The sequence below is a fragment of the Chlamydotis macqueenii genome, chromosome 1 (genome assembly GCF_036417535.1).
Source record: "Chlamydotis macqueenii isolate bChlMac1 chromosome 1, bChlMac1.mat, whole genome shotgun sequence".
Lineage (NCBI taxonomy): Eukaryota > Metazoa > Chordata > Aves > Otidiformes > Otididae > Chlamydotis > Chlamydotis macqueenii.
The window spans coordinates 106,759,663-106,787,494 of record NC_141556.1 but is presented as its reverse complement, the minus strand read 5'-3'; the positions used below and the strand labels follow the sequence as shown (position 1 = coordinate 106,787,494).

The following is a 27,832-nucleotide window of genomic DNA, read 5'->3' as shown; positions in this document are numbered from 1 at the left end:
TAAGAGACGTTTTCATTATCACAGTTCATGAAGCACCCAGAAATCAGATATTTAAGGCAATCAATTATAATCATGTAAAATCTTAGGCTGCATTCAGCTCTCCCACTTTGCCGATGCTACTGTGACTGCATGATTTCAGTGAAACAGATTCTGGCTATTATCAATAGAAATAGGATCAAAGTTGGCTCTAAAATTATGTTTCAGGGAACACAAGAAACTACTCAAAAAAGAGAATGTATTTGAGAACATTTTTAATAAATAATGTGACAAAAATTACTTTTCTGATTATTGGATCCTCAGTATGCAAAATTATGGCTAAAATATGAGGTTTCTTACATGAACATAATGAAAACATTAATCACATGGATTGTTCCTTTAGTACTGCACACCCTTTCTATGTAACCTTTCTTTAAAAATTACCTAAATGAAAAATTTCAAGTCCTCGGTAAACACCAAAACACTTTTTTTTTCTTCTTTTTTTTTTTTTTTTTTTTTCCCATTGGGGCTAGTCCTGATAGCTTTCAATAAACAAACACATTTTTCCATTAGCACCAATGACAAAGAAATTTTATAATTACAAAAAAGATCATAAAATCTACAGACAGAGGACATCATTTGGCAAATTCAATGCAACTAATGCCTCTATTTCAGCTTTAATGATAATCCAATGTTGAAAGAGGCCACAGTAAAATCGCTAATTTTCTGTAAGTCCAGGAAAAGTGAGAAGTGTTTTGATTATGGCCCACATTTATGTTTGTTACTTTACCGTCTGTCATCATTCAAATATTCCAAATACAAACATAGAGCATTAACAAAAAGATGAAAAATATCCCAAACAAATGCTTAACATTTTCAATAAGACAAAAAGAAGGTTAATAGTTACAATGGTTTACAAACAAAGTTTAGTGATTGTGCTTTTAAAACCAAAAAAAAAAAAAAAAGGTAAGCAGTGCATTACAAAAAAATCGCCAAGATCAAACAAAAATTCTTTAAGTGGCACTTCTTTAAGGTGAATTGACACAAGTAGAGGTCTGAGATTTGGGCCAGTAACAGTTAATGATATTACCCAATCATTATTAAAAATGTCCATTGATTTCCTTGCTTATTTTCATAAGCACTGTTGAAGCTGAGAATTAGAAAAAGTTTCAGATAAACTTGCTCATGCCATGATTAGGCAAATAGCAATCACACTGGCTCACCTCCTGCCTACCCCAAAGGACATTTTTAATAAGAATGTACTTAATGAAAATGGAAAGACAAATCAAAGTACCACAGGGGATTGAAAATGAGTACATATTTACAATAAGAGCCACTTCATCCCAGATTAATTTTACTTGCATTTGTAAAACTGTATCATCTGCAAAAGGTTAGCAATAGACTGGCAGAAAACAAGATACACAGTCTGTATCGAAATTGCAAGATACCATTTGCACTAACTGCAGATGACAGTGAAACCCCTAGAATAAAACAATGTTCTGCATGATGTTCACTTTGGGGAACTTTTTAATCAATGCTGTATTACTTGCAATGTAATTGATTGGCTCACTGGTGTACCAGCAGTGTACTAAACACCACTTTGCAGGGGAGAATCCTCAGGATCCCAGGCTCTGGAATCCCCTTCTGTTCTAATCCTGAAGCAGCAGCTGGCCCAAGTACCACGAAGAGCAGCTTACCTGCCTTCTTGGGCAGCGAAGGTGATGCACTTAGCATTACGGAATAGGCAAGGGCCGTTCCTAATAAGGAGGGTTTACAAAGAAAGAGTAAAATAAAAACTAGCATTCTGATGGTATGAAGAAAAATGAAAAATTGTACACTCTGATTGCACTGAACATTATTTCTGGCGTCAAACATCATCAGACTTGAGGCATCTTAAGTGATTTCTTTTTTTTCTGATTAGATTTTAAAAGCCTGTTACAGTACATGTCGTCATCTTCAGCTTTCTGTTTCCTGTGTTAAAAAAAAGACATAAATGACTATATGTTAGATTTTATTACTTAAAGTTTGTTTCACATACTTCTTAGATATTTGTTACCTTTAAATAATTACTACTTTTAATTACATGCAGCAGTGTGCCTGCATGTTGGACACTCTTTCTACAATCAGGATTTAAATTGAATTAACATCACTGGGCAGAAAAAATAGAAAAAAATGTTCATGCCTTAATATCTAAAAAAATCTAGAATGATAAACTTTCAAAAAAATGTGAAAGGCAATGTCAAAATATTCTTAGATGCTCTAATCCTTTATTTCTGCTTCTAAAAGAATCTGGATAATGTAAAGTGCACATTTAAATATTGTATTTCTGCAAGTTCTGTTCCATAGGTTTTAGTGTGGTGACAGTTATGCTACATATTACTTGGCTTTTATGGTTTTGACACATTCTTAAAGTTTCTTTTCATGGATTGTGCATAACATTAATAGACAGATAAATGTACTAATTTTTCTGAAGAGAAATATTTCTGGTTCAAAAGTGGGTTTTTTAGCACCTGTCTAAGCAGAGAAAATAGCCTTATTCAAGTCATCTTCAATATCAGAACCACAGTTACCTCCATCTCTTCTTCTTCCTCTTCTCCTTGTTCATACACTCCCAGTACTTGCATTTCTGCAACATTCCTTCGGGATGTACTTGCTTGATCTGCCCTCTGTCTACCCCCTGATCCTCTTGATGACATTGAGCTGGAGGAGCTGGGATCTCTAGGATTATTTGATGTTGGAAACGTTGGTCTAGAATATGGCAGGATGTCCTCTGTATAATTAAATGCATACATGGTTATGTTCAAAAGCTCAGAGATACTGTGATCCTAAAATTTCTGCATGTAGTAGATTTATTTTACTTTTTAGCATCCTCAGTAGGTTTAAAGTGAGGCCTGACAGCAATATGAAAAACAGTGTTTCCATAACAGCATTATAGAAGCTTTCTGGAGGAAATTTATAGTATTCACAAGGTAACATTCACCACAGAAAAACTAATTCATGATTACAGTCCACTTCACGTAAATTTATGATCACTGCTCTATGTTCTACAGGAAAATGAAGAAAAAAAAAGAAACCCTTGTATATTTTCAATATGACTGAGTAGGAGGAAATGACAATACATGCAGGACACTTCATGCAAGAAGCTCACTGCATCTAAATATTAGACCCAGTATTTCTCAAATTGAGTTGAAAGAAAATTAGTGGACATGTTTTAAAATTTCAGCACATTCTCTTAAGGTAAACTTCTACTAACTTTTCTTTATAGCAATCCACTGTAATGAGTATCGATCTCTTACTAACATGCCCATTTAGCCAACTTACTGCCCAATCACCCCTGATATTGACCCTGGACACTTATAGGAAGAAAGGACCAGGTATTTGTATGAATCTGTGTTGAAAACCTTAGTGAACATTTGGTAAATTCCATTAATCATGTTCCATTAATTAGTAATTTCACCAATTTCCATATGCAAGAGATTACATTGATCACATAATGCTATGTCAGTATTTATAACTAATGCATTACCACTAGGGCTTTCTCATTTTTTAAACAGGACCAGGTTTACAAACAGAGAAAAATGGGCCAAGTGCCATTTCTTTGGTAGAAAAGTCAAATATCTGACTTACAGATCTACTATGTGACTTCACTCAGTTTTCTTGTAAATTAGACTATAATTAGATAGATTAGACATAACTGGAATATAAATGTATGGTAGGGGCAAAGATACCGATCCTTACAGCTCTTGAGGAACGCTTCTGTTTGGAGTTCCTCAGCCTTAGCTTTAATATATGATGGATACATAAGGAAAACAAGATAGAAAATCTATGTTTTTTATAAAGTTTTGTTTCTATTTTACCTTAATGAGAACCTGCAATGTGGGTAGCACCAGGGTGCTACCTCGGTGTACTAGCACCTATAATTACAATAAACAGTGACAATTCAGCAGATCTAACTTCACCAGATCACCAGCGGTGTGCAAAACCTCGAAAGAGCTGGCCTGTTCCCAGAGATCAACACTCAAAGCGTCATTAAACTCAGAGCATGCAAAATAACCTTGAAGAAGATGAGTTTTTGCTGGTGTGCCTTCTCGTTTTGGTGCTTTATTTCCTCGTAGTTTCCCATCGTTTTGCTGTTCCTGTGATTCTCTCCGCTCTCCTGAATTTGTCCGCACATCTGAATGCTGCCTCCCATCCACCCCCTCCCTCCCCTTGTAGCTCGCTCCTTTCCTTTCCGCAGATCTGTCTGTCCTCGCTTCTACAGAAGCAAATTTTGGCACCATGACTGGCCGCACCTCCAGCTGTGATTTGGACTGGGCAGTTGGTGATTTTATAGCTGGAGGTGGAACAGGAGGGGGTGGCAAGTCTGCAAAATTGAGAAAGAATAATAATTAAAATCACACCACTCATTGGTAAAATCAAGAAAAAATATTTAACTTGAACTGAAGAAACAGATGCCCTGTTTACTTTCAGACCTCCCTCTGCCCTTCTCTCTTCACCCCAAAAGCTATTGCATTACTGGTACAACTGCTGATGGGTACTTTTGCAAAGAAGACTTCTCATTACCTTTTCAAATCACAATATTTTCTTAAAAATTACAAAAAGCTGTAATAAACTTTATCACTTGGATATTAACATATCAGTTATGGATACCAACACAGAGTTTAAACATTAACAAAGATATGTTAATATCTTTTAATTTTTGCTAAGTCTATTCAACAACACAGCAGAGTGTAACAGTCGCTCAAGGTCTTCACTGTGCTGAGCGTTAAAGTTGACGGGGGTATAAGAATGTATGCCAGTCACACTGCTGATATATGTAAGCACAAACTATACTAATTATTGCACTCTCCTTTCAAAATGATAGATTAATCTAAATCTAACATACATGTCCCTGACATCTGTGGATATGTCATGAGATACAGAAAAAAAAAATCACTCAATCAACAAAGTAATAAGCTCTCAGGAAGAAGAAAAAAGAGGAAAAAAAAAAGACACAAAAGATTTTGAATATTTCTCCTTAAATTAGCATAGCTTAAGCAGTTCTAAAATTCTGTACATTTTTAACTAGCATTTATAAGATACATAATATTTTTACTTAGTTATCTTTTTCTATTCCTGCATTACAACTTAAAACTAGGATGTGTAAACCGTTCATCTGGATAGAATAGTGTCTTGTGGGATATAAAATGTGAAGAAAAAGATGTAAAAGTCAAACAAGGAAGCAACAATACAAAAGTGGTTCACAATAAAGCTGTAGGAACAAATCACATGCATGTAGGAGAACAACAGGCTAAAAAAAGTGAGATGTGAAAGATGTTTTTGAGGTTAATATTCTTAAGTGAGATTGCTAAAAAAATTAACAGCACTTCTAAAAAATGTTATGTCAGCATTGTATAATGGTGTGCATTCACTCTTTCTACTTCTACAAAACTCTTGAAGCAGCTGTGTTTTTCAAACACCATCACTATATATACAGCTAAGTCACAGTCTATTCAAGAGAACCTTGCAACTGAAAATTAACTAAATTGGTCTAAGAATAAAGATAGTACTCCAGAATAAGAAAAAATAGGAATCTAACATATGTATAAATATGGATATGGCAGGAGACAGACAATTTTGAGAGATTTTCCATTGACACAGATCATAAATGACCTGATCTAGCCATGTGGAAAAGTGTAGCAATGCAGAAGTCAGTGCTCAACGCAAGCTTACTGGGCACCATCCTCCATCTTAAACTGGTAACCTAACTTGGAATTGCCCTTGATCTGTTTTAAATAAGACTGGAAATTTTATCAGTTGTCTGGACTGGGATGATGAGGAAAAAAGATGTCATAAAGTTTATTTCCTAAGATCAGACATACTTCAGGTAAATGAGATCTTCATTCTTGTTTCATTAATCCCACTGTCTTGGAGGGAAAAAAAAAAAGAAAAAAAAAAGCCACAGAAAACAACCAAGTAAACTTCTTGTTCTAATTTATGGCTTCAATAAGAGCCCAAATCAATTTAACGAGGAAAACAGAAACATTTTTCCTTCTGTTCCTCTTAGCTAAGAACAAGTTGGACTGCTGGCCTTATATTCCCTGCAAATTGTGTTGGGTAGTTTGTTTTTCAAAGTCTGTTAGTTTGGGGAACTTCACTTCCAGAGAGCAGCTAAAGGTAAACAATTGACCACTGACAGTTAATTTTATTTATGCACTTAACACTTACCATTTGCAGATGTCTTTTAAGAAAAAAGCACTGTCATTTCCAAACCTTGAGAAGGCATAATGTAAATTAGCTGGAAGCCTGGATGTACTAAATGGCTGAATCACAATATATATTTTTTTTTTTTTATGGAGTGGGAATTACTAGGCTATAAAGTGAGAACAAAGGCAGATCTGTGAGCAATGGACTAGACTTGTTCATCTGAGAGAACTAAAAGTGTAAACCAGAGATTCAACTTCTGAGAGTCAACTTCAGCAGGACATGAAAACCAACAGATTTCTGTAAGAAAGTGGCAAATCAGTTACGTTGCATTCCTTTGTTATCTGTAATACCTTAAACATGGTTTACAGAGGTAACCCTGTGCAATACACAACCTTAGCAATGCCACTTTGTAATTCCAGACATCAGTTCCGGACGTAGCATTCACACTGCGTCCTCTATGCATCTAAAAATGTCCTCTGAGTTCTAGCCACCAAAGAGTGAACTGAAACATTTTCACTGGGCTGCCCAGCCCTGTAGATGCTTAAATCCAATATGTGCCTGCAAATGTGGGTATTTGGATCACAAGGCTCCATAGCCATGCGAGCTTAAGTGTCAATATCTGCTCAAAAAAATGTTGGTCTGAAGTATGTAACTTCTTACAATTCAGCAACAAGACGAAAAATCATATAAAGTCTGCCCAAGACCTCAGAATTGTGTGTGATATGTTCCATGAAAGCCCAGTGCTTCAGACCATGTCAGATCCAGATCAGAGCTCACCAAGCACAAGAATTGCTCTTCAAAAGGAAAGCTGGAGATGGCCATCGTTCCTATCTTTTGCAGAATACTTTAGTCGTTATAGATTGCATAAGTGGTAAAGAGTGGTAAAGATTTAAAAAATAAGATAAACTCTGCCTGTGGAGATTCAAACAGTATTTTCCTTTCTGAAGAAAACATCCTTCTCACAACATGTCTTCCCTCAGAAAAGGGCATACTGAAATAGAAGTGGATGAAGATACTCAAACTCGGAAGTGCAGGCTTCTGGAACCATAGTTCATGAAATATCTTGTGCCTCACATTTCTCACTCACTGTCTGTAATAAATTATCAGAACACTGAACAGCCTTTCTGTTGAGCCTGCTGATGTAAAGGGAATGTAGGTACTCAACATCAGCCTTTTCAGTCACACTTGGAGCCCGTATCCAACAGTTGTGGCATGGCAACGCAATGGCTGAACACCAAAGGGAAGGAACCAGCATTCCTGTAGCCTATAAAATGCAACTTGGAACAAACTACTTTATTCAAGAATCCTAACTGGCTACACAGAACAATGAACAAAGTTGTGTTAAGTCTTGACTTATGGAAAAGAAAGATACATTGATATAAAAAGCTTCATAAACCAGCAGTAGCTCTATGGTACAGTACTAACTAAATAAAAGTGATATTCTCTTTTGAGAATTTTTTCAATCTGCAGGGAAACTATAAAAATCTTCATTATAACACAGTACTCCTCACTGAGAAGAATCCTTTACAGAGAAAAAAAAAAAAACAAACAAAACTTTCAGAGGTCAATACTATTACACCCCTGTGGTATTTATTTTAACAGCTCAGATCACAGAGAAAATCCAGATTCAATTTGCCTCCTCGAGTACAAACTGGCACACTTCTTATTAAAAGGAAAATGGAAGCTTCCATTGTAAGGAATAAAAAATAAATCACAAAGCAACATCAAACCAATATAAAGAACTCAGAAGCATTTGTTAAAGGTCAGCAGTGCTCACGTGTTTCATTCATGTCTATGTATTACTGCTGTACTGCTTCCCACGTAACTGAAACAATTAATGGATGCCATTTCATAGCACGGTCTACAGGGGAAATGTTCCATATATGTCTTTTGAAAGGAGTGATAATAATATTCTACATGAGAACATATACAGGAATCATGGGATAAGCAAAACACCACTGGGGAAAAATAATCTGCTAAGTTAGTTTGGTACTGAAGTGGAGAAACAACAAATAAGCACAAAAAGACAAATTGTAAGTAGTGACAAATGAGGGAAGTAGACCTTATTAGGCAACTCTCTCTTTTAAGTTCTTATCGAGCTGTAGATCCCTACAGTCATACCCTGAAGAAAACAGCAGAGTTATAGATTTGATGCAATATTAGAGAAGATATAGAGTGGATTTTTTTGCCATTGCATACTTAGGCAGGCATGCAAAACTCAAGATTGTTCCTGGCTTAGCAAAGTTTTAAGATCATTTAAGATTCCTAGATACATAATAACCTCAGCTACTACTATTCATGTACGGAAGTTTTGTTCGTGCTTTATCTTTCAAAAAACATGGCTCAGACTGTACACAATACTTGGATGAATAAATAGATACAGCAAAACCTACTATGATGTATAAAAGCAGTGAGTTGTTGGGCTGTAGGGGTTTTTTGCCTGCAGGTACATTTGCATAATGCTTCTATCAAAACAGTTTTCACTCCACAAGACCTCCATCGGTTAGAAAATCAACATGTACAAAATATCTCAGTGGAATCAGAAGTAAGGACTGTGAAGAGAGCAGGTATCTGAATATTATTATAATTCAAGAACAAGCTGGTTTTTAGCAGAGGTAATAAATGTATTCCCACTTATTTTTTACCTTGGTGAAATTTGTGCAGAGTAGATTGGTTTTGTACTGCACAGGCAGAGGGAGACAAAAGTACAAATGATGCTGGCGTGCATAATGGCTTAACATTTCAAAGTGAAAATTCAGGGAAATATTTGGCAGATATTCAATTGTCTGTTGTGAGAAATTCAGCTGCCCTAACATCATGTCGTCGATAACAGAGCTAAACTCAGCTACAGACTCAACCAGTTAGTTGTGAAAATGTTAGAATTTTTTCCTTTGTCACTCAGATCTAAAAAAGAATCAGAATTTAAAATCTCGTGTGAACTATCAATGGCACAATTTCTATTGAAAGACCTACTGAATCAAAGGAATGACAAAGCACTTTCATCCTTTTTATCTAAATGCTTAGAATTCCAAGGGCTTGCAACTACTACTAAATGAATTCAAGATGGTTCAGAAGAGACCTTCATATATATAATTTTAGAAAAGACAAAACCATTCTTTTAATATTTAGTTTCTTAAATATGTAAGTAGGTCAGGCAAGGTTGAAAAGGAAGATACATCTGTTAGTTGGGTTTTGTAATGCACTCTCAGTAGTTAACTCTCTAAAAGGCTAGATGAAGAGCAATTAAAAATTCATACATTTTAATCCTTACCACCTACCGAGCAAAGATTTTTAGCAACAAATATGGAGAACATTTCACTGCCTGGATGACTGTCAAGGAACAAAACAACTGAGCTGAAATCCCATTCCACATAAAGTAGAAAGCAATTTGAACTAATGCTAGCAGAAACTACAAAATTATCACTACTTATACAATGCAGAGTAGATCAGGGAGCACTCTCCTTTTCTAAAAAAGGGTAGTAGTAGACCTTTTACTGCTACATTAGTAATAAACACACAGAAATATCAATCTTTTTCACAAATCTTGCTCTATAAAGACAAAAAAATACAGATTTTTTTAAGACTTACATATATTGCTGCAGGTAATACTCTTGGCATTTTGAACCGTTCATGCAAAGACTTAATTTATTTATATATCCCTTCTGTCAACCAATCATGTAAATTCTTTATGACACTGGTATTTTATGAAACTGCTAGCAAATACTAATTCAGGTAATTTGGGAACAATAGAAGATTCTTTATACGTGAAAGTAAATTCTATTTTAAAGGCTATGAAACTAATGAAGCAATGTATTTTTCTCTTTTTAGTATTTATTCAATGCTTCTAGCCACCAACAAATACTTAAAATCAGACTATCTGCTTTGCTCTACTACAAACACATGTATGTTCACCCACTATGAGGAAAAAAAAAATCTTTTTATCAGGCAGTCCTTTATAAAAGAGATAAGTAACAGTGTGACATCAAGTCAATAGAAATCCTAACTATATCTGGGAAAGGTCAATTGTGCTGAAATGTTTAATTCGTGTCTCCATATCACTTTTCTTCACTTAAGGAAAACAATTAGCAGATGTTATTTTATAGATAATTCTAAAGGGACAATATACTAGATACAGCTATTAAAGTGAATGGTTAGAATCTTCAGTAAAATTCCAAATATGCTTACAGAAATTGATTAAGGGGAAAAAAATAATAATTAAAAGAAATGAAAACAAAACACACCCTTCAACCTTTGAACTGGGTTTTATTAGTTCTGTAAAAATTAAAGCCATAATTTGCTGTTCCGTGAATGACCACACTGTATTGCACACTAAACAGGGTAGCAGAAATTCTTACCTAATTAGAAAATATGCTGAAGTAAGCATATCGATCATGACTGTCAAATCTATTGCAATATCTAACCACAACGCTGTATGATTTAACTTTGTATAATTACTTTCACAAAAACCTGTCATCAAATACAGGTCCATCTCTTATTTATTCCTGTGTTAGAAGAAAATGGCCACATGAAACTCCTGTTCAGATTTTATTTCTGATGTCCTAGCTGTTGTGTTTGTATTGAGGTTTGATGTCCTGCCAATTATTCAGTTAGGAGCATTCTCTTCAAGGGAACAAAAGCTGATAAAATGTCTATAAAATCTTGCAAAATGCCATTACAAGGCTCTCATAAACATAACATTTCTGGTACAGTTTGGGGTTTTACACCTTGCGTTGTCCTTTCACAGAAGCAAACATGCACAAAACTGCCGTAATAACCTCTTGAAATCAGATAATATTCCAACAGCTCCGTTTCACTGACAGAAGGGGCCTGGGCATAAGCCAAGAGGCCCAGGTGCACTGTGTCATGCCAGTATTTAATGCAGCCTGATATCAGATAGATGCTAGGGAGAGAAAATACTCCGAATAAAGTACAGATAATAGCACGGACAACCACTCATTGCTAAATTACTTCTGCTCATCGTGCTGTGAGCTTTGTATTAATTCTTTTTTTTTTTGTCAAGTGGCAGAAATCATAGGGAGAAGTGGCTCAAAACTCCCTTCTTGTAACCCTGGATAAGGATTTATAATATTAGGCTTTCATATGATAATGGCAAATGATGCCCCTCTTTGAGAAATTTCAGACTGGTAATGAAAGTCCTAATCAGATTGTTGCAGAGAACCAGGAGGTGGGGAACGATGCCTTTCCTTCCCCTCCCCCCGTTAGCAAATTTAGCAAACTGGACAATATGGGTTAAGTCTTGGAGAATTTATCTTACATGAATTTCCAACCAAGCCTGTGGGTTGTTTTATAAAACTGGAAGGTAATGCTTTAATAAAAGCTGCACCACCTGAGGCATTTTCATTAAAGGCTCTCTCTAGACAACATCACAATGTTTGCATTATCCCCCTACACTCCCAAGAGAATACAAGCACTACCTTTTCAGTAAGAGTTGATATTGTCTGTGAAGGCATGAGAGAAAATGATTAGATTTTGCTTTTACTCACAAAGTAACTGCTCGCAACAATGCTGTGGCCAGGATTAAAATTCATTGATTTGTGTTGCCCACCATTTGAATGGTAAATTGTTCTTTTTTTTTTCAGGAAAAGATACATTCTGAAGGTTTTAATAGTCAATCACGTGAACAAAGATTTTAATCCTAACGGCACATTATTCTCAATGACTGTACTATTTATGCTATCTGAGCTCTTAAATAATGACAGTAATTAGGTGATTAGGACACTACAGAAAACAGGTGCAGGGCTCTGGAGTGGAAGCATCAATGTACAGTATTAAGGAACTCTGGCATTTAAAATGATTAATCTGTTCAGTGTGTTTAGCAACAGGAAACACAAATCACTGAATTCTGAAACATAATGGTACCTCTGTGGAAAAATTTCACACACACACACTGAATGCATATTTAGAAAGGTTCACTGATGTTTTCACCCGTTTCAGTGGACTCACCATCTGTGTAGACTTCTCTGCGCAGATGTCCTGGCTGGTGTTTTTGCTTTTTGGCAGGTCGGACCTTCTGTATTACAACAGCACTCATGTTGCTGTCAGTAGACACGGGGCTGGTGGGTCTAGGACAGTGTGATGCATGAAAATGTCTACGGCCTGGAAATTGTTTCAGAACAACAGCTATTACTTTTCTTACCTAAAATGAGACATTTTATACTTTCTCTTCTTTCACATCAGAATGACCTAGGTATACAAAACCTGAAAATATACTGTTGGAACAATAATAAAATTCTCATCCTTTCTATAATCAGTTTTAGAGTGAGTCATAACTGAATCAAAGCATTTGCTATCCTATAAGTAGGCAGGTTGGCTTAGTTGCACAGAAATGATCCAGCTGGTTGGTAGCTGGTAGCTGCTGCCCCAGGAAGCTGAACATCATTGGCAGTCAAGCACAGGCAGGCTTCTCACCTTCCAGAAACAACAAAATATTTCATTCTAAAGGGTTTCACCTTCCCTAGCTCAGGCAGCATGAGGTCATCCATGCCATAAGCAGAGCAAACCACTAGCAGGTCTTGGGTAGAGACGCCCCCTCCGCCACTTTGAGTGAATTACCAGGAATGCATCAGGGATGTATGACGGGCATTTTATCACAGCTTATTTGCACATAAGAAGTCTCATATTTTTAGGATGTGTAGGAGGTACAGGTAATATCAATACATAAAAATCACTGCACTTGTTTGTTGTAAAATTATTTACCTGTAATAGTAACAGGATGTAAAAAGATATTTTCTAAATATACAAATGTACACACACATAGACACGCATATTTATTTGAGCATATATAAATAAAATGCATAAAATCCTGGCCTCGTGGGCATGAATGGGAGTTTTGCCACCTACTTCAATCGGCCAGGATTTCACCCAGAATTACTAAATTACCTCCCCTCTCACTCTTCATGATGAACAGCTGTGTTGAAATGAAACAAAGGCCTGTTAACTGGAAGAGGATATCAGAAATGGGAGGAAGGTTGCAAATCTGTGGAGTCAGGGTGGACACAGTTGTGACAGAGTACCTCTTCTCTAGGTTTGGCAGTTTAATAGGACTGATTGGCAAAACGTTCATGGATCTGCTTGAAACCTGCATTCCACCCTGCGGTATTCTTATTTCTTATTTCTTAGCTGGACTATAACAATATCCATTGGGCCTGGCCAGGTTACTGATTACCTGTATATATCCAGTGTTACTAGTAACCAATATGTTGTAAAACATTAAATATTTCAAATATCATGTGTCATATGTCCAGTGGTGATTCAGGAGAGAAAAAAAGAAGAAACATATCCATTAGGCCTTCCTGCATACTCATAATCTATAATCTAAAATGCAATTAATAAGAGTTGTCAAATTATGAAACCAATACAAACCAAATTCATCTCAATAATACGGCAGTAAGAGCTCAAACATCATTCTCCAAAAGAAAATAACAAAAATATAAAATTGGAAACAATTATATTACTTTTTTTTAAAAAAAATCCAGGGGAAATATGACTCTAAAGGTTTACTATTTATTGGGACATTTCAACACAGAGGGATTAAATATCTCATGAAGAGTGACTGAGAACACTGGGACCCTTATACTAGGAAAAAGATTGTTTGTTTTTTTTTTCCCTCATTCAGTTCTGGGTGCAAATCCAGATTTGTGTTTGTGAATAATCCATGAGGCAAAAATTAGAAACTACTTATGAAAAACAACATAGAACAGCAATTTATTTGAATTGTTCCACCAAAACTCCTTTTCTGATTCTTCCACCCAGTAGTGTAAATTGACTCTCCCTCCTGAACTTCTAAATGTTGTAAGAACAACAGGAATCTAGGAAGCAGTTGTGGATAAATACATTTCACAATGGCCTTTTTTTTTTTCCTCCCATCAAACAGAGGACAAACTCACCTCCTGCTGCATCCTGCATTTGACGTCTGGCTACTTTCAGGCCAGCGTATTCTGCAGCTGCTGCAACAGCCTGTGCAAAATCTGCATCAGTAAAAAATGATCCGTCAGAAGAGCTAACGCTAGACCGCCCACTTGAGATGTTATCTTCTTCGGAGGCTGAACCCCAGCCATTGATCATGGACCCTGTTACAGAGCTCTCCAAATCTCCAACGCTGGAGGCAGGTGTTTGCTCAAGGCCACGCAAAAGGAGCCTTCTGTTCTGCATCTTGGCAACCTCTATATCTGCATCATCCTCTTCCTCTTCTGGTGCATCAGTATCCATATCAGAGACCAAGGGCCCTGAGATATATCCATAGGTATGTGGTGGGGAGATAGGCCTTGGAGGGGGTGGAGGACTCACAGGTTGACGTCTGCATAAGAATACAAGGGTAAGAAGAATTGAAGTCACATAACATAGTCAGAGGAAACAATAGATTGAGGAAAATATTTCTTTTATTTCCCAACAAGTTTGACTTTTTAAATCAACAGAATTTATACCTGAAAAAATCATAGTTGGTTGTTTTTTTCAGTTTTTATTTTTGCTGTAAATCAGAACTGACTGACAGCTTTGTAGTTTGAAATCTACCACAAAGAAATCTGATTTTAAATACAGTTCCTTTATCATTGATTTTAATGAAAATTGGCTTGTTCCGCATAAAGTTGTTCATTTTTCCTAAAGTAGCACAAGTACAGCTAGGCGAAGAGGTGGTTACAGTTCATGTGAATATCTTAAAAAATTATTTGTGTGCCCTTGAGAGTATGAGCAAAAGAAGTGTCTGCTTATTGCTCTAGAAGCTTGAAACTATCAATGTCAACAGATGCCTCTATCCAAACAGATTGCTCCGCAAACATTATCTTCCCTCCACCCATCCCAGTGATTCAGAAAGAAATGAGAAGAGATATTGTTATTTCATTACTTTTTAAATTAGCCTAGGTGATCATATAAGGAAAGAATTCTCTACTGTAACATTAGCTCTAGGTCTTAAGGACACCAAAATGCATATAGATGTATGGGTCAACTTATTGTGAGCTTAAAACATCAGTAATGGTGTCTCCAGCTTAAAAAGGCTAAGTATTAGATATCATTAGATCAATGCTCAGTTTAGTTAATACTTCACTCAGAAGTCCTAGGTGGTAACATTGTCAACGGTTTTTCCTCACAGGGCCACAGGTATTTGTCTGATAGGAAGTCAGACTTTGTGCAGCAATGGGTGTAACTGGTGGCTTTGCTTACCAGGAATTTCTACTGCAGTGTGCTTTGCAAAAATTTCCAAGGTAATTTTCCTTTGTCAAGTTTTTTCTCTTACTATCTCATTAACAAATAGTGACTGTCATAAATATTTTTTTTTTTTTGTGGGGAGGGGGATCCAGACACATTTTAGAAATCTTATTAAATGTGAATACTAAGTTTGAAAGAAAAATTTAGCAAGAAGAAACCTTTGTGGCAAGAGCAAACTGGAACTCCCCTGGATTACATAATCTAGCCACTGTTTTACACTTACTGGATTAGGTACTGAATGGAATGAAGAAAAAGTCAGTTAAGGATATCTAGTCCATAATCATTTAATATTCCCTCCTCTCCCCAAATCCCAGAAGCCATTGTTGCATGGGAATCTCTACCTGCTTTTGACTAGAGACCTTGCCCAATAAAGTTTTACTGCCTTAATTTAAAGCTCTGGTGACAATTGTCCTCATAATATATTTGCCAGTCTTCGTACTCTCTAGGTTTTGGTATTAGGAGACTGACAACTAGTTACAAAATATGATAGTGTTCTTGAAAATATAGCCAGCCTGCCAACCTTTAAAAGTAAGCTAATTGAGAGCAGCCGGTTCACGGGCATAGAGAGTTAACAATACTTCATTCAATTGGTGTGATGCAGTGGTTCTCGCTTTAATAGTGACATTGTCTCCTATCTCAGCTCTTGCGTTAACATTGACATCATCTGCTATCTCATTAAGTCTTTAGCTTTTTCTCTGCTTGTCCACTCTTCCAGAGCACAGATTTCTATTTCAGTTTGTTATACTTACAGCTAGCTGTCCAAACAGAGAAATATTACAGTACACCATCTCCACCAGAAACATATTCTAGATGCCAGGTTCTGATCAGAAACTGAGATAATATTCAACAGAACTACAAGTAAGGCTAATAAAAAGTAGGATAATTAGTATTTTAGACATTATTTTCACTGAACACTCACCATTTACAGAACCTCTGAAACTACAGAGAGGTACTACTCAAAATGTATTCTTAACTGGAAAGTATTGCAAGACCATACTCAAAACAGAAACCCCCCTTCCAGAATGGGATACAACTGTTGAGTACAGTACATCCAACTCCTAAATAGCAATGCCATGGGTCATATCAACGCTGTTAGATGGAAAAGGAAGTCAGCCAAGCCTTACAAAGCAAGAAAATAGAATGCTGTGAATCTTTTTTAACCAATGCGATGGATGTTGCAAAAACCAAACAAACAATGTTTGAAAAACTAAGATAAAAAAGACAAACATAGTCCCTAAAATTCTAAGACTTTTACCAAAGCTAGACTTAACCATTATAGGAACAACAAAATAAATATATATTTTATTTTTTTTCAGTCCACTCAATAAGTAAGCTGTATGCCCTAGGAGCTTATACTGGAATATCCTTCCAGATACTTTTGATGACATTTATGGTGACTAGCCATGAGTCTTTGTGTTGAGCAAACTTTCTACTTTCTAGGCAGTTTCATGTTTGCATACATCTGCTCCAAAGCCTACTCCATTCTCTATGTCAGTATGGATCTCCCACTCTCCAGAACATGGCAGCAGAGGTTCTAGAAAGTCACTCACAATACATTGCTCACTTGGCATTTCCCTTTCCTATTAGTGTGCAGGTAGTTTAACCTCTAAATAACCCAGAAAACTTAAGTGATTAAAATGAACACTTCTGTGCCTTGACATATCAGGGCCAATGGAAATAACAGGAAAATATTATTAGCCACTCACTAATAAAAAAAGTGATTGTAAAGACTCAGGAATATAGTCAGAGAGAAAAAGATACATAGTACAAGAAGTGTTACTATAAAGAACAAAGAAAACAAAACAAGGCAGACCAAGTAGAAGTGGGGAGCAAAAGCAAAAGCAGATATAGGCCCTTTGAAAAAAAAGATTAGCAACGACTGCTTACTTAAAAAAGAGAAACATAAAAATGAACTAACTTTAAAAAAAAAACATTCTGGAAAATATATCCATAAATGTCCAGTAAGCTATATTAATAGAATAATTCTATTAATAGAATAGTTCTACAGTCTACTCATCACGATCAAATTAATTTCATCTTAAAAGGTCTGCATTTCACTAAAAATAGAAAGTATGACTAGAATATTGCAGGTAAGTTTGTATATTTGTAGTAATAAAAAATATGTGCAAATCACTAGAAAAAATAATAAAAATATAATTTAGGATGGAAAAGCTGTGCCTTTTTAACAAAAAGCAAAACTAGTAAGCAGGATACATAAAATGTCTTATTCAGAATTCACTGTTTTATGGAAGAGAAGCTGTGAGAGTGTATATGCAAAATAATTAGTACTAAAAGCAACTCACAGAAGAAAAAAAATTTCCTTGTAACAAATATCTATCTTTATTAATGTTGGTCATTCCTTTAAATAAGGGTAGGTGGGAATTTTAAGAAAACTTTGCAAGCAATAATTTCCTGTATTAGGATTTATGAGAAGAGGACAATCTATAGGTTACACAAATTATATATTTTTATATATTCATACATTTTGGTGACAAGTTAATTGCACAGTTACCATGAAATAATGCATGCTATTTTATGGTAATAATACAGTAAATCTATTGGAAACAATGGAACTGTAATTATATGGTAAGCTGTGTTAACAGTACCACTTTAATATCCTGATGACTGTGAATTTAACTTGTGTCAGCATCGTTCGTACCATAAAGTGATATATTGCATTTCTTTCCATGGTAGAATAATAAAGCAACTTAATTACGTATTTCTTAGGTTACAAATAGTTCTAGAGTACTGGATTAAAAGTTAAATATTAACAGAATAAATATATTGGGGAAAATCTTGGCCTCACTGAATTCAACAGGAATTTTCCGTGGGGCCAAGATGACTTTTGTCACATCTCTTGCTACATTTGCATTGACGCACCTCCGGTCAGGTTGGTGTTGTATATGTCCCAGATCCTCCTGACAGTCCTGTAACATGGGCTGGAGTTCTTCCTGGGGAGATGGGGTGAGAGTGGCAGTTGACTGATGGCTATAGGAGACAGCGGCTGGAGAGGAAGCTGCTCCTCGGACAGGTGGAGTAGGACCTCGCTCATCTTCTTCCTCTTCCTCTAGCTCATCCTGCTGCAGATACATCCTTGCAGGTGGGACAGGACAAGGAATTTCTTGGTCATAGCTGAAATTAATTTTTTTAAGAAAATAAGGACTTAAACTTTTACTGTGTAATTAGCATATCTGATACATGTATAAATAACCCAGAAAAAAATCATTGTCATACATGCTCTTCAAAACAGCTTAGTAAGGACATACTGAGTGGGTGTACACCACTGTCAGTATGCAATCTCTCTAAATAGCCACAGAACAGCTAGTTGTGGAGCACCAGAATGGTACTGAAGGAAGGTCTCACTGACAGCTTGTAGGGCAAATTACAGTTCAATTAACTAGTGATTAAAGTGAGAAAGGGATGATGTATTCATGTTTCTTACCTTTCATCCACTGAAAGACTGTAATCTTCACTATTGCTATGGGGAGGTGGATGTGCTGGAGGGGGTGGAAGAAGATCTGCCCAGTTCATGCCAGCTTGCTTGGGAGCCTTCGGGGTCCGAGCACCCTTCTTGTGCCCTTGACTCCCTATGAATAAAAAGCAATACATATTTGTAATCCTTTTAAGTATCTCCTCATCATTACACTTTGAAAAATAGAGTAATTGTAGGCCTTCACAGATCCTCTTGAATTCTCTGGGAATCTACTGTTGTGCTGAGTTGGAGTAAATTGGCATTCCTCCTTTTTACACATTACTATTTGTAATAGTAGCTTCTCTGTAGAATTTTCAAACAGTTGAATTTAACCAGAAATTTCATATTGCATGGAAAAAGCAGATAGGATTTGAATTGTTAATAAACAATTGAAAATTTGAATTGTTAATAAACAGGCAAAATGTGATAAAACCATAAATGAATTTTACAAGCAATGTCATTAAGAGTGAGCTTCCTACTTCTATTAATTACATTATAGACTATAATCTAAAACAAATGAGCTGTAGACATATTTTCTAAAGTGTCTTTATACTCTTTAATTACTGGAACCTAAAATACAATATGATACAGATATGATCTATTAAAGTTCCACTGTTGCATTAAGTAACTGAATATATGTAATTTGTACTTGTCCAGTGAAACGTTTTAGGCACAATGAAATTACTACTTTTAGTCTAAACAGCAGGTGCAGTTGAAAATAATTGCTAGAAGAACTAAAATAACGGAAAAAAAAGAAGAAAGATCAACGAAGTATGGCACAAATGTTTTCAACTGCTACTACTGGGAAATTATAGCTCATAATAGAACAATACAGCTTTAACTGTTCCAATAACTTTGAATAAGACCAATTATTCAGGTGGTCTTGAATTTTAACTTTGAACATGGCTATGATCAGAACTGACTCTATCATTGCTTCTCGGTGTACATTTTTGTTTTTCTCTGTTATTATTACTTCTTTAACTGTAGATAAAATCAGTATCTTTTGAGTATGTTTCAGGATACTTCACATTTCTCTCTTCAGCTGAGGCATGGTTTTATATTACCACAGTTAAGCATTATAGACATGATCGAATATGTTTCAGTGAGATTTAGGAAGCCTGTTTTTCTCACTTTTGCTAAGGTATTCCATTCTTACGGACAGTAGTTCTGCTTATTATTGTCCCACATGAGCTGCCAGATAAAAATATGTTTTAGCTATGTACAACTATTTTTCTGGTATCTCAGCATGTCAAGCAAGACTCTAGCTATCCCAGGGCAACCATCATCTGCATTTTCTACCTTAAGTACCATGATATATACTAGGTTCAGCACAATTAATTTATTACTCTGGTCACCTTGCTTCACTCCTCCTGGAGTCTTTGGTATAAGACTATAAATTTTTAGCGTTATGAATAACCATAATAGGTGTCAGCATGGAGAATAGCACCTTCTAATTTTTAATTTCCATGGATTCATAGCCCTGAGATGTTTCATGCTGAATTCCAGGTCTTAACATCACTGAGCACAGGCTCAGCACCACATCCTGATGTTGTAGACCTGGGAACGAGCAAAAGACTGGCTCCCAGATGAACATCCCTGAGCAGCTGTGAGAATCAGGACCTGTGCTTATCTCACCCCAGCCACTGAGAATTCAAGTCACCCAAAGGTACAGCAGGCTCATCTACATGTTTATGCCTCTGCTGTGCCTCAGTCACCCCGGTTAAAATGGAGCACAGGTTAGGATTAGGGCAACTAGGCTATCAAAGGCAACAGTAGAAGAAATAGTGAAAGCAAAAGCTCTAGCCTTGATTAGTAGATGTAAAGTCTAGAGAGATGGTGACTGTGACCATAACTCACCCTATAATTGGCTCGATGTAAATAAACATAGGCTTAGTATCAGATTTAGAGTAAAGTCTACGTGTAGTTTCTGGTTTAGCTCTGAACATTTCAAACACATCTACTAGAAATCAAAGCAGAAAGTGAACAGGTTATACCAATATAAGCAGCAATAACTTTTGAATTAAACCACATTCTGTGGTTCCAAAGCAGAGTGCAATTTCAGTGCTCTGGGTCAGCATTCTCCAGCACAAAAAGCTGTCTTATTTCAAGATTTTTACAAAGGACTTATAGAAATTTTTCACAGGAGATACCAATGAGAAACAAAATTTAATTATCTACTGACTATATTTGAAAGATGTACAGGAGTAGTTTTGGCACATAGACATTGAAATCTATAAAAAATTGTATTTATGCACACATGCTTTTCTACTCAATAAAATGCATGGATTTAGTTTAAAAAACGAAAACTTTCTTAAACCAGTTCTGTTAGGTATCACTCAAATGTTCTGGTATCTTGACCTCATTCATGAAAATGGTTATCTTGGGTGAGTAGACCCAAGAGAAGGAAAAGAAGTCACTAAAGTACCAAGAAGGTAACACATAAATTAAAATGATCTTTTTTTTTTTTTTTTTTTTTGGTGACAGCTGAAAAGGAATTTCTGTGACTTACCCATCTAGGGACCATAATATTAACCAGCAGGGCATCAACATTACAAAATTCAACTTCTGTTTCTTTCTGACTTTCACAATTTTGGATAATCAATCTAATTGACATTTGGATGGTATTAAGCAACTATGAAGACACAACAGAAACACAGGCAGCTATAGGCCAGTTTTTATGCTGCTTAACATCTCTGTGCTATATTATTGTCAGTGGGTTCAGCCCTGTCATCCCTTCTGCAAATCCAGTAACTGCTGCTAACTACAGCTAAAGTGTCCAAATACCAAAAAAAAAAAAAAAGAAGGTTTGGAAAACACTAGATACTCACCAGATGTACTACTGCCTCTGTCTGAGCTATTATAGGATCCACCTGTATTCTGGTCGTACGACTGGTTGTACGGAATAGTTGGAGCAATGTTGTCATTTACCCGGTAATCTGCAAGTTTAATAGTATAGTTAATGCTACCTTTCAGAAACAGATCCACTTCTATATACCCGCTTTGTAAAACAAAGTAAAACCTCCTCAAAATAGTGATTAAGAAATAAACTGATTTTTTTAAAGGAAAATCATCGTATAATCATGTTTTATTTTTATCTTGTCTCTAAATGGAAGTTTAAGGAAAATCATGAGAACTTAGTAGCTCCAGAGCAAAAATGAAGCAAAATAAAATTCTGTACACAGGGTTGCGCAATGCCTCTGCGAGGATTAAGTCTCAATGGATACACACAAGACCTGTGTGAGCATTTTGCATATGAACAGACTGTCACCTTGATTGATTTTCCATGGTCCCTGTTTAATTTATACATGTAGGCCAGCCAATGGACTGTGGTAGCTACTTTTTGTATTTCAAAGGTGACATACCCACGTAGGAGTCGGCCCTGTATTACAAGGGCTGAATGATCTCCTGGAGCAACAATGCAGCTCCATTGAATTTGGTTTACCACACAAGAGGTCTTTGTTTAATGCCTGCTGGCTCCAAGATTTCTATTTATATTGGGTCATGCAGGTTCTAGCTACAAGGCAAGGCTTTTTTTCACTAATGGCTATTACCATAAGTTCCTTCTCCACTTCCAAAGCACTTGATATGCATGTTATTTTTAAATCTAGATTTGGCAACCAGATCTGTAAAACTTATCAGAAGTCTCATCTGAAAAAAAGAGTACTCTCATGCCAACAAGGAACTATAATTTACAGAGAACAGAAAGAAGCTCAGTTACTCTTTATACAGCAAATAAAACTGCATCATAAACAGGACCGCTGGACATACAGGAGTGACAATAAGCACAGCATGTAACTCATCAGAATGGTTATTTCCCATCACAAAAGCTATAGGTATAATTGTCAGCAAGATGGTTTTGACTTAGGAAATGAGAAAACCAAGATCAGAATATTGACTCATAAAAAAGCAAATAAAAAAAAAAATAAACAAAACTAAGAATCCAGTCCCCATCTGCTGCAGAAATGTTTGTGATAATGTAAGCATGGGAAAAAGAGCAACATGATAAATTCCACACCAGAGTGTATTCTGTAATAGTTTCTCAGCCTAGTTGCATTCCAGAGACCATGCTGAAGCCCTACACACCGCATATGTTTACACAGAGGATAAACAGTAAATCAACACTCTGAAATATGTATATATGACTGTCAGCAGACAATGCTTTAAGAGGGCCTTTCCACACTACAATATGCTAGAGAATATGCAGCTGTAATATACACAGTTTGAAAGATGCAGTGTCTTCCAGGGCATAAAAACCAAACATGTTTTAATTCCAAAATAGCTATGTAATACACAGTTCATGAAAGAAAACATAATTACAAAAAAATTACAGCTTTCACCCTCTAGTAAGGAGGCACAAAAATTGAATTTTCTTTTGACACGTTTATGGCAAGGGAAGGTGTCACATTTCATATTGCCCTTTGAACTCCTCTGTGAGTAGATGGGTCCGGTAGAGAAATCAACATTCCTGTAATGAAACATATCTTTTTATGGATAACTTCTCACTACGTGATCACTTGAGTTATAACAATCTATGCAAAAAGTTCCAAGTTAGAATGGGTCCAATTCCTAGGGATACAGTTTTGCAAATCAGGTTATTAAAAGAGGTTGCATGGTAGCCTGGAGGACTAGCAGAAATCACATACCTATTTCTTCCAACTCCCACACACTATATTAAAGAAACATGCCCTCAAGGCCACAAAAGTACATTCTGATGTTTCCCGTTAACACTGAAATCAATTTATTTTTAGCTTCTGGATCCACAGACTTCAGTCAGGTTAACAAAGGAATTTAGATTTCAAAACTGAGTGTAGTAGCATTGCCTCTCAATATGTGAATCGAAGGCTTGCTAGGAACAAGTCTAAAATGAATAGGATCAGTCCATTTGTGTCCCCCGTTACAATACAATACAATTTTACAGAGTTTGATATGCAAAATTTCATTCGTTTACATGAACATGTAGATTTAATTAGTCTCCATCCATGACTGGGAAGAGTGGGTTGACCTATTTAAAATTTAAGGTAGAGCATAATGTGACTACCATGCATCTGGCTTATGAATAAAATATCTGGCCTCTGTCCTAACCAATCCCTTAACTACTATTAAATTTAAATTAAACTCAAGTCCATAGGAAACGTATTTTATTTAACTCCTTTCTAAAGATACAGCCTGTTATTTGCTATAATAAATTCAATATCTGAAGGTTATTGTGGTGCTAATTAACTTTCTGACACTGCTAACTGTGGGTTTCTAAATCTAAAGAGGGAGAAGTCTAAAAGCACCACAGAAGTCTGTAATTGCTGAATCTGAAAGCTTTAGACTCCCTGCACCAGAAGGTCACAACTCCTCTGATGCCTGAAGAGGAGAAACAAGCTAAAAGCTCTTCACCTTTGTTTAATTTGTTTTGCTCCATAATGTTGTACTGTATGGGTGCAACCTCTTGCTTTTGCTGAACAGAGGGTTTCCAGTGTTTCTCATTCGTATCCCCGCTGCCATTGTTAACATTATTGCTGATATTTGACTGGATGAGTTGAGTGGTGGCATAAGGAGTGGGCTGCCCGGGCTGGCTGACAAATCTTCCATCCTTTAGATTTGGACTATTGAAGGTTTTCATCTCATTGATTTTGTTGCTGAGGTCCACGTCACCATATACAGTTGACTCAGGCAACATCAGGTTTGTCTGCTTGTTGTCCAGCTGATTGTTGTAATTTGCTATACAATCGGCTAACCACAGAGGAAAGAAAAAAGAAAAGGTCATTCTGTTCGCTTACACTATACTTTCAATGAAATTCCCTTTAAAAAGTTTTTAGTGCATAACTACGTGGCTTGCATCCATGAAGCAGAGACATTGTAATTAACTAAATAATTTACAGAATATTATTTACCTTACAAGCTACTGCTTCAAAAGTAGTGTTCACTCTTTGGATTCACTGTAAATGCCGACCTTCTGAATTGTATCTACAATGACTTACCTTGCTGGGCTTTTCCTATGGTGGCCACATAAACATTTACATTTTTAGACATTATTCTCAAAGCACTATAGATATCCAATTCATAACTGTGATTAAAGTAAGTTGCATTTAAAGGAGAAATCAACCAAAATCTAATAGTGGGAATAACTAAACATGACAGTCATCTCATGTCAATATAGAATGAATGGCATTTAGACTCCTTTGTAGTTGTGATAAGAAACAGAAATACAACAGATTTTTATAAAACAGACTGAAAAATTATTACATATAACAGAATTAAAAACAAACAGTACAATGTGAAAGGTAACTCAGTACCCAGTGGCAAGACTTTATTTGATGATTCTTTCCTTGTACAATCTTATATTTTGTTTTGAAACAAAAAGACAGGAAAGCACTCTGGAATTTTTGCTAATTATTAGTTGCTTTGTATATTGCAAAATAAGTAAAACCATAGTAATACCATTGTCCTGTATGCTAAATATGTACCATAGAGACAGCATGAATTCATTTTTCTAATAATTATTGTATCATGAGATCACCACTTATTGCGTAGAGTAGACATGGACTGATGCTCTGGCCGCTACTGTGTGAACCAGTGTGCCTGCCTTTTCATGTTCTCTTGCCTCTGCGTGACAGCGGCTCCACACAACTTTTTTTACTCTCCATATCCAGTCCACTGGAAGAATACTGAATGGAGTAACACAGTCTGTGCATCAGCAGTTAGAAGGCTTAGTGAAACGTGTATTCAATGACCATTAAGCAAAAATTCTCATTTGCCAGCTGATTAATGCATCAATAGTTACATAACAATCACTGGCAAAATAGTTTTCCTGTTTTAAAAGATGTATTTATGCCATTATTTGACCATTACACTAAATGAAACAACTAGAGAGGATGTTGAACTTCAAAAACATGCCCTCATACATACATAATTTTTGATAAATATTTCCTGAAAGAAAAATAAAATACTACTTGAGGAAGACAACCACGTATCCACATTTTCAGTGATCAAGGAACAGTATCAGAACATGCCACATACAACATATCATTGCAGATTTCATGCCCCTCAGCTTGTGGTTTTTTGAAGGTTTTACTGTTTGGTATATTTTTCTTTCTTATGTGAGCTGTTATTTACCGCATGACAGTCTTCAATTTCTTGATTTCTACTTTTTAACTGTTTTCAATTCTGCTTTTCCTCTCACCTACTGAAACCATGTCAGTCTTTCTTCCTTTCCAAGCCTACTGTATTATACAAAGCAACTATATATCCAGCATATTTTTCATTCCAAATACCTCCTGCTTTGCTATAATATCCTTTCACAGTCACTTATAACATATATTTTTACCTGCTTCCATTTTCATCTACATTCAATTTGCGTGTAGGACAATATAATTGATGCAGTATATGAAGTAAGTACATTTTTTTTTTACATAGACACATTAGAATTCCTCATACAAAGTCCTTAACCAAAACTAGTTTACCTATGTAACAGAATATTTATTCTGTTAAGATTTTTTTTATAGCATCTGCTTTTGGAACAACTAATTCCCATTCTGTCAACTTGGAAGACAGTACTATGCTTAAAAGAAATGTACAGTTACTTAGCATATACACAGCTATAGAGGGGATATCCAACTCTGCTGCTTCAGAGCATAAACCAAGCCCAAGCTGAAGTAATTAAGAATATTCGGCAGATTTTCCAGGACAGAAGAGACCACTATGAACATCTTGTCTGACCCTCAAGCTCATAAGCTCTCCTTGAAAGGAAGAAATCATGTTGCAACACAATCAAGCTTAATATAAAAGGTAAATTGAGAAAGAATCCACCGCACCTCATGACAAGATGTTGCAATAGTTTACAATCCTCAAAACTGTGCATTCTCTTCCTTGTCTGAATTTGTTAAGTTTCAGTTACTAGAAGTTGGTATGTCTGTACTTGCAAAATACAGTATCTTTGTATCAGAAATCTTTTTACATAGGTATTTGTGGACGTGATATCCTCAGGCAGGGCAAGATACAAGTCTCTCATGTTAAAATCTCTCGCCTTCCTCCAAAGCACCTGGCACTGGTCACTGTCAGACAGCATATTGCAGGGGATGAATTATCACCATCACACTATGACTGGTTTCACATTAATTACAGGAGGTAATGCTGTTTTGCAGTTAAGCAACTTCACTACAGCTAATCATACTCCCTCTCTGAGATGCTGGGAAATGCTACTAGCAAAAATCAGCTAGAGATGCTGGTAGTGGAAAAGACTCATTTTCATTCCTCATCAGTAACATAAACTGGGTTAAAACAAAAAGAATCTAAGGTTCATTTAAAACAAAACGTGCAACAATTACCGCTTCCAGAAATATTTCCCCAACTGTGTTCCCACAGAACTCACGAGGTTTTCTTCAAGAGCACTTTGAGTCCTGCTTGAGCTCCAGGGAACTACCACTTAACCTAACATTTCATAATTGCTTTTAGGGTGTGAAGTTAACTTTTTTATCCACATCCCTGAAACAGAAAACCAGCTATCCAATTTTCTACCTACCTCAAGGGAGGTACTGAATGTGACTAAGTAGACTGACTGTCTTGCAAGTACTGTAGCAATGTTTTATTTCTGGCTTCCCTTCACACCCAAACTATAAGGAAAATCTCACTAGTGTCATTTCGGTACTTCTCCTTCTCCATCCAAGTAACAATGATGTACAGAACAACCAAAAAATTACCTTATCTGCTCTTTTTCAGATGCTGAAACATATCAGCTCAGTGTGACTTTTGGTAACATTGAGCTTTGCAGGGGCTCCTTCAGCCTACGGCTTGCTACAACTATCTAAAGAGGACCGAAAAAAGGGATCCAAAAAGGGACCAAAAGCATAATAATGATGCAGAGGAGAAACTGTATTAAGTCTAAATGCATTTAAATTAAAACCAAACAAACCTGTATACTCTCGCAGGTATTAGAAGTATATACTCTGTAAAGAAGATTCCTTAGCAAGGTAGAAACATATCTAA

The 27,832-nt window shown here is 36.1% G+C and overlaps 1 protein-coding gene across 2 annotated transcripts in view; it reads right to left on the bottom strand.

Annotated features, from left to right (window-relative positions):
- Window positions 1-234: 234 nt before the first annotated feature.
- ROBO1 (roundabout guidance receptor 1) overlaps window positions 235-27,832 on the bottom strand; it is a 538,100-nt gene continuing 510,502 nt past the window's right edge. For both annotated transcript variants that reach the window (XM_086763761.1, XM_086763770.1), the window contains 9 exons: window positions 24,245-24,580; window positions 21,688-21,795; window positions 18,830-18,974; window positions 18,268-18,519; window positions 14,070-14,479; window positions 12,127-12,279; window positions 4,031-4,339; window positions 2,547-2,746; window positions 235-1,947 (listed from right to left, as the gene is read on the bottom strand). In XM_086763761.1, coding sequence (XP_086619887.1) covers window positions 1,933-1,947; window positions 2,547-2,746; window positions 4,031-4,339; window positions 12,127-12,279; window positions 14,070-14,479; window positions 18,268-18,519; window positions 18,830-18,974; window positions 21,688-21,795; window positions 24,245-24,580 — 1,928 coding nt within the window. In that variant the 3' untranslated portion in view covers window positions 235-1,932. The remainder of the gene's footprint in view (window positions 1,948-2,546; window positions 2,747-4,030; window positions 4,340-12,126; window positions 12,280-14,069; window positions 14,480-18,267; window positions 18,520-18,829; window positions 18,975-21,687; window positions 21,796-24,244; window positions 24,581-27,832) is intronic.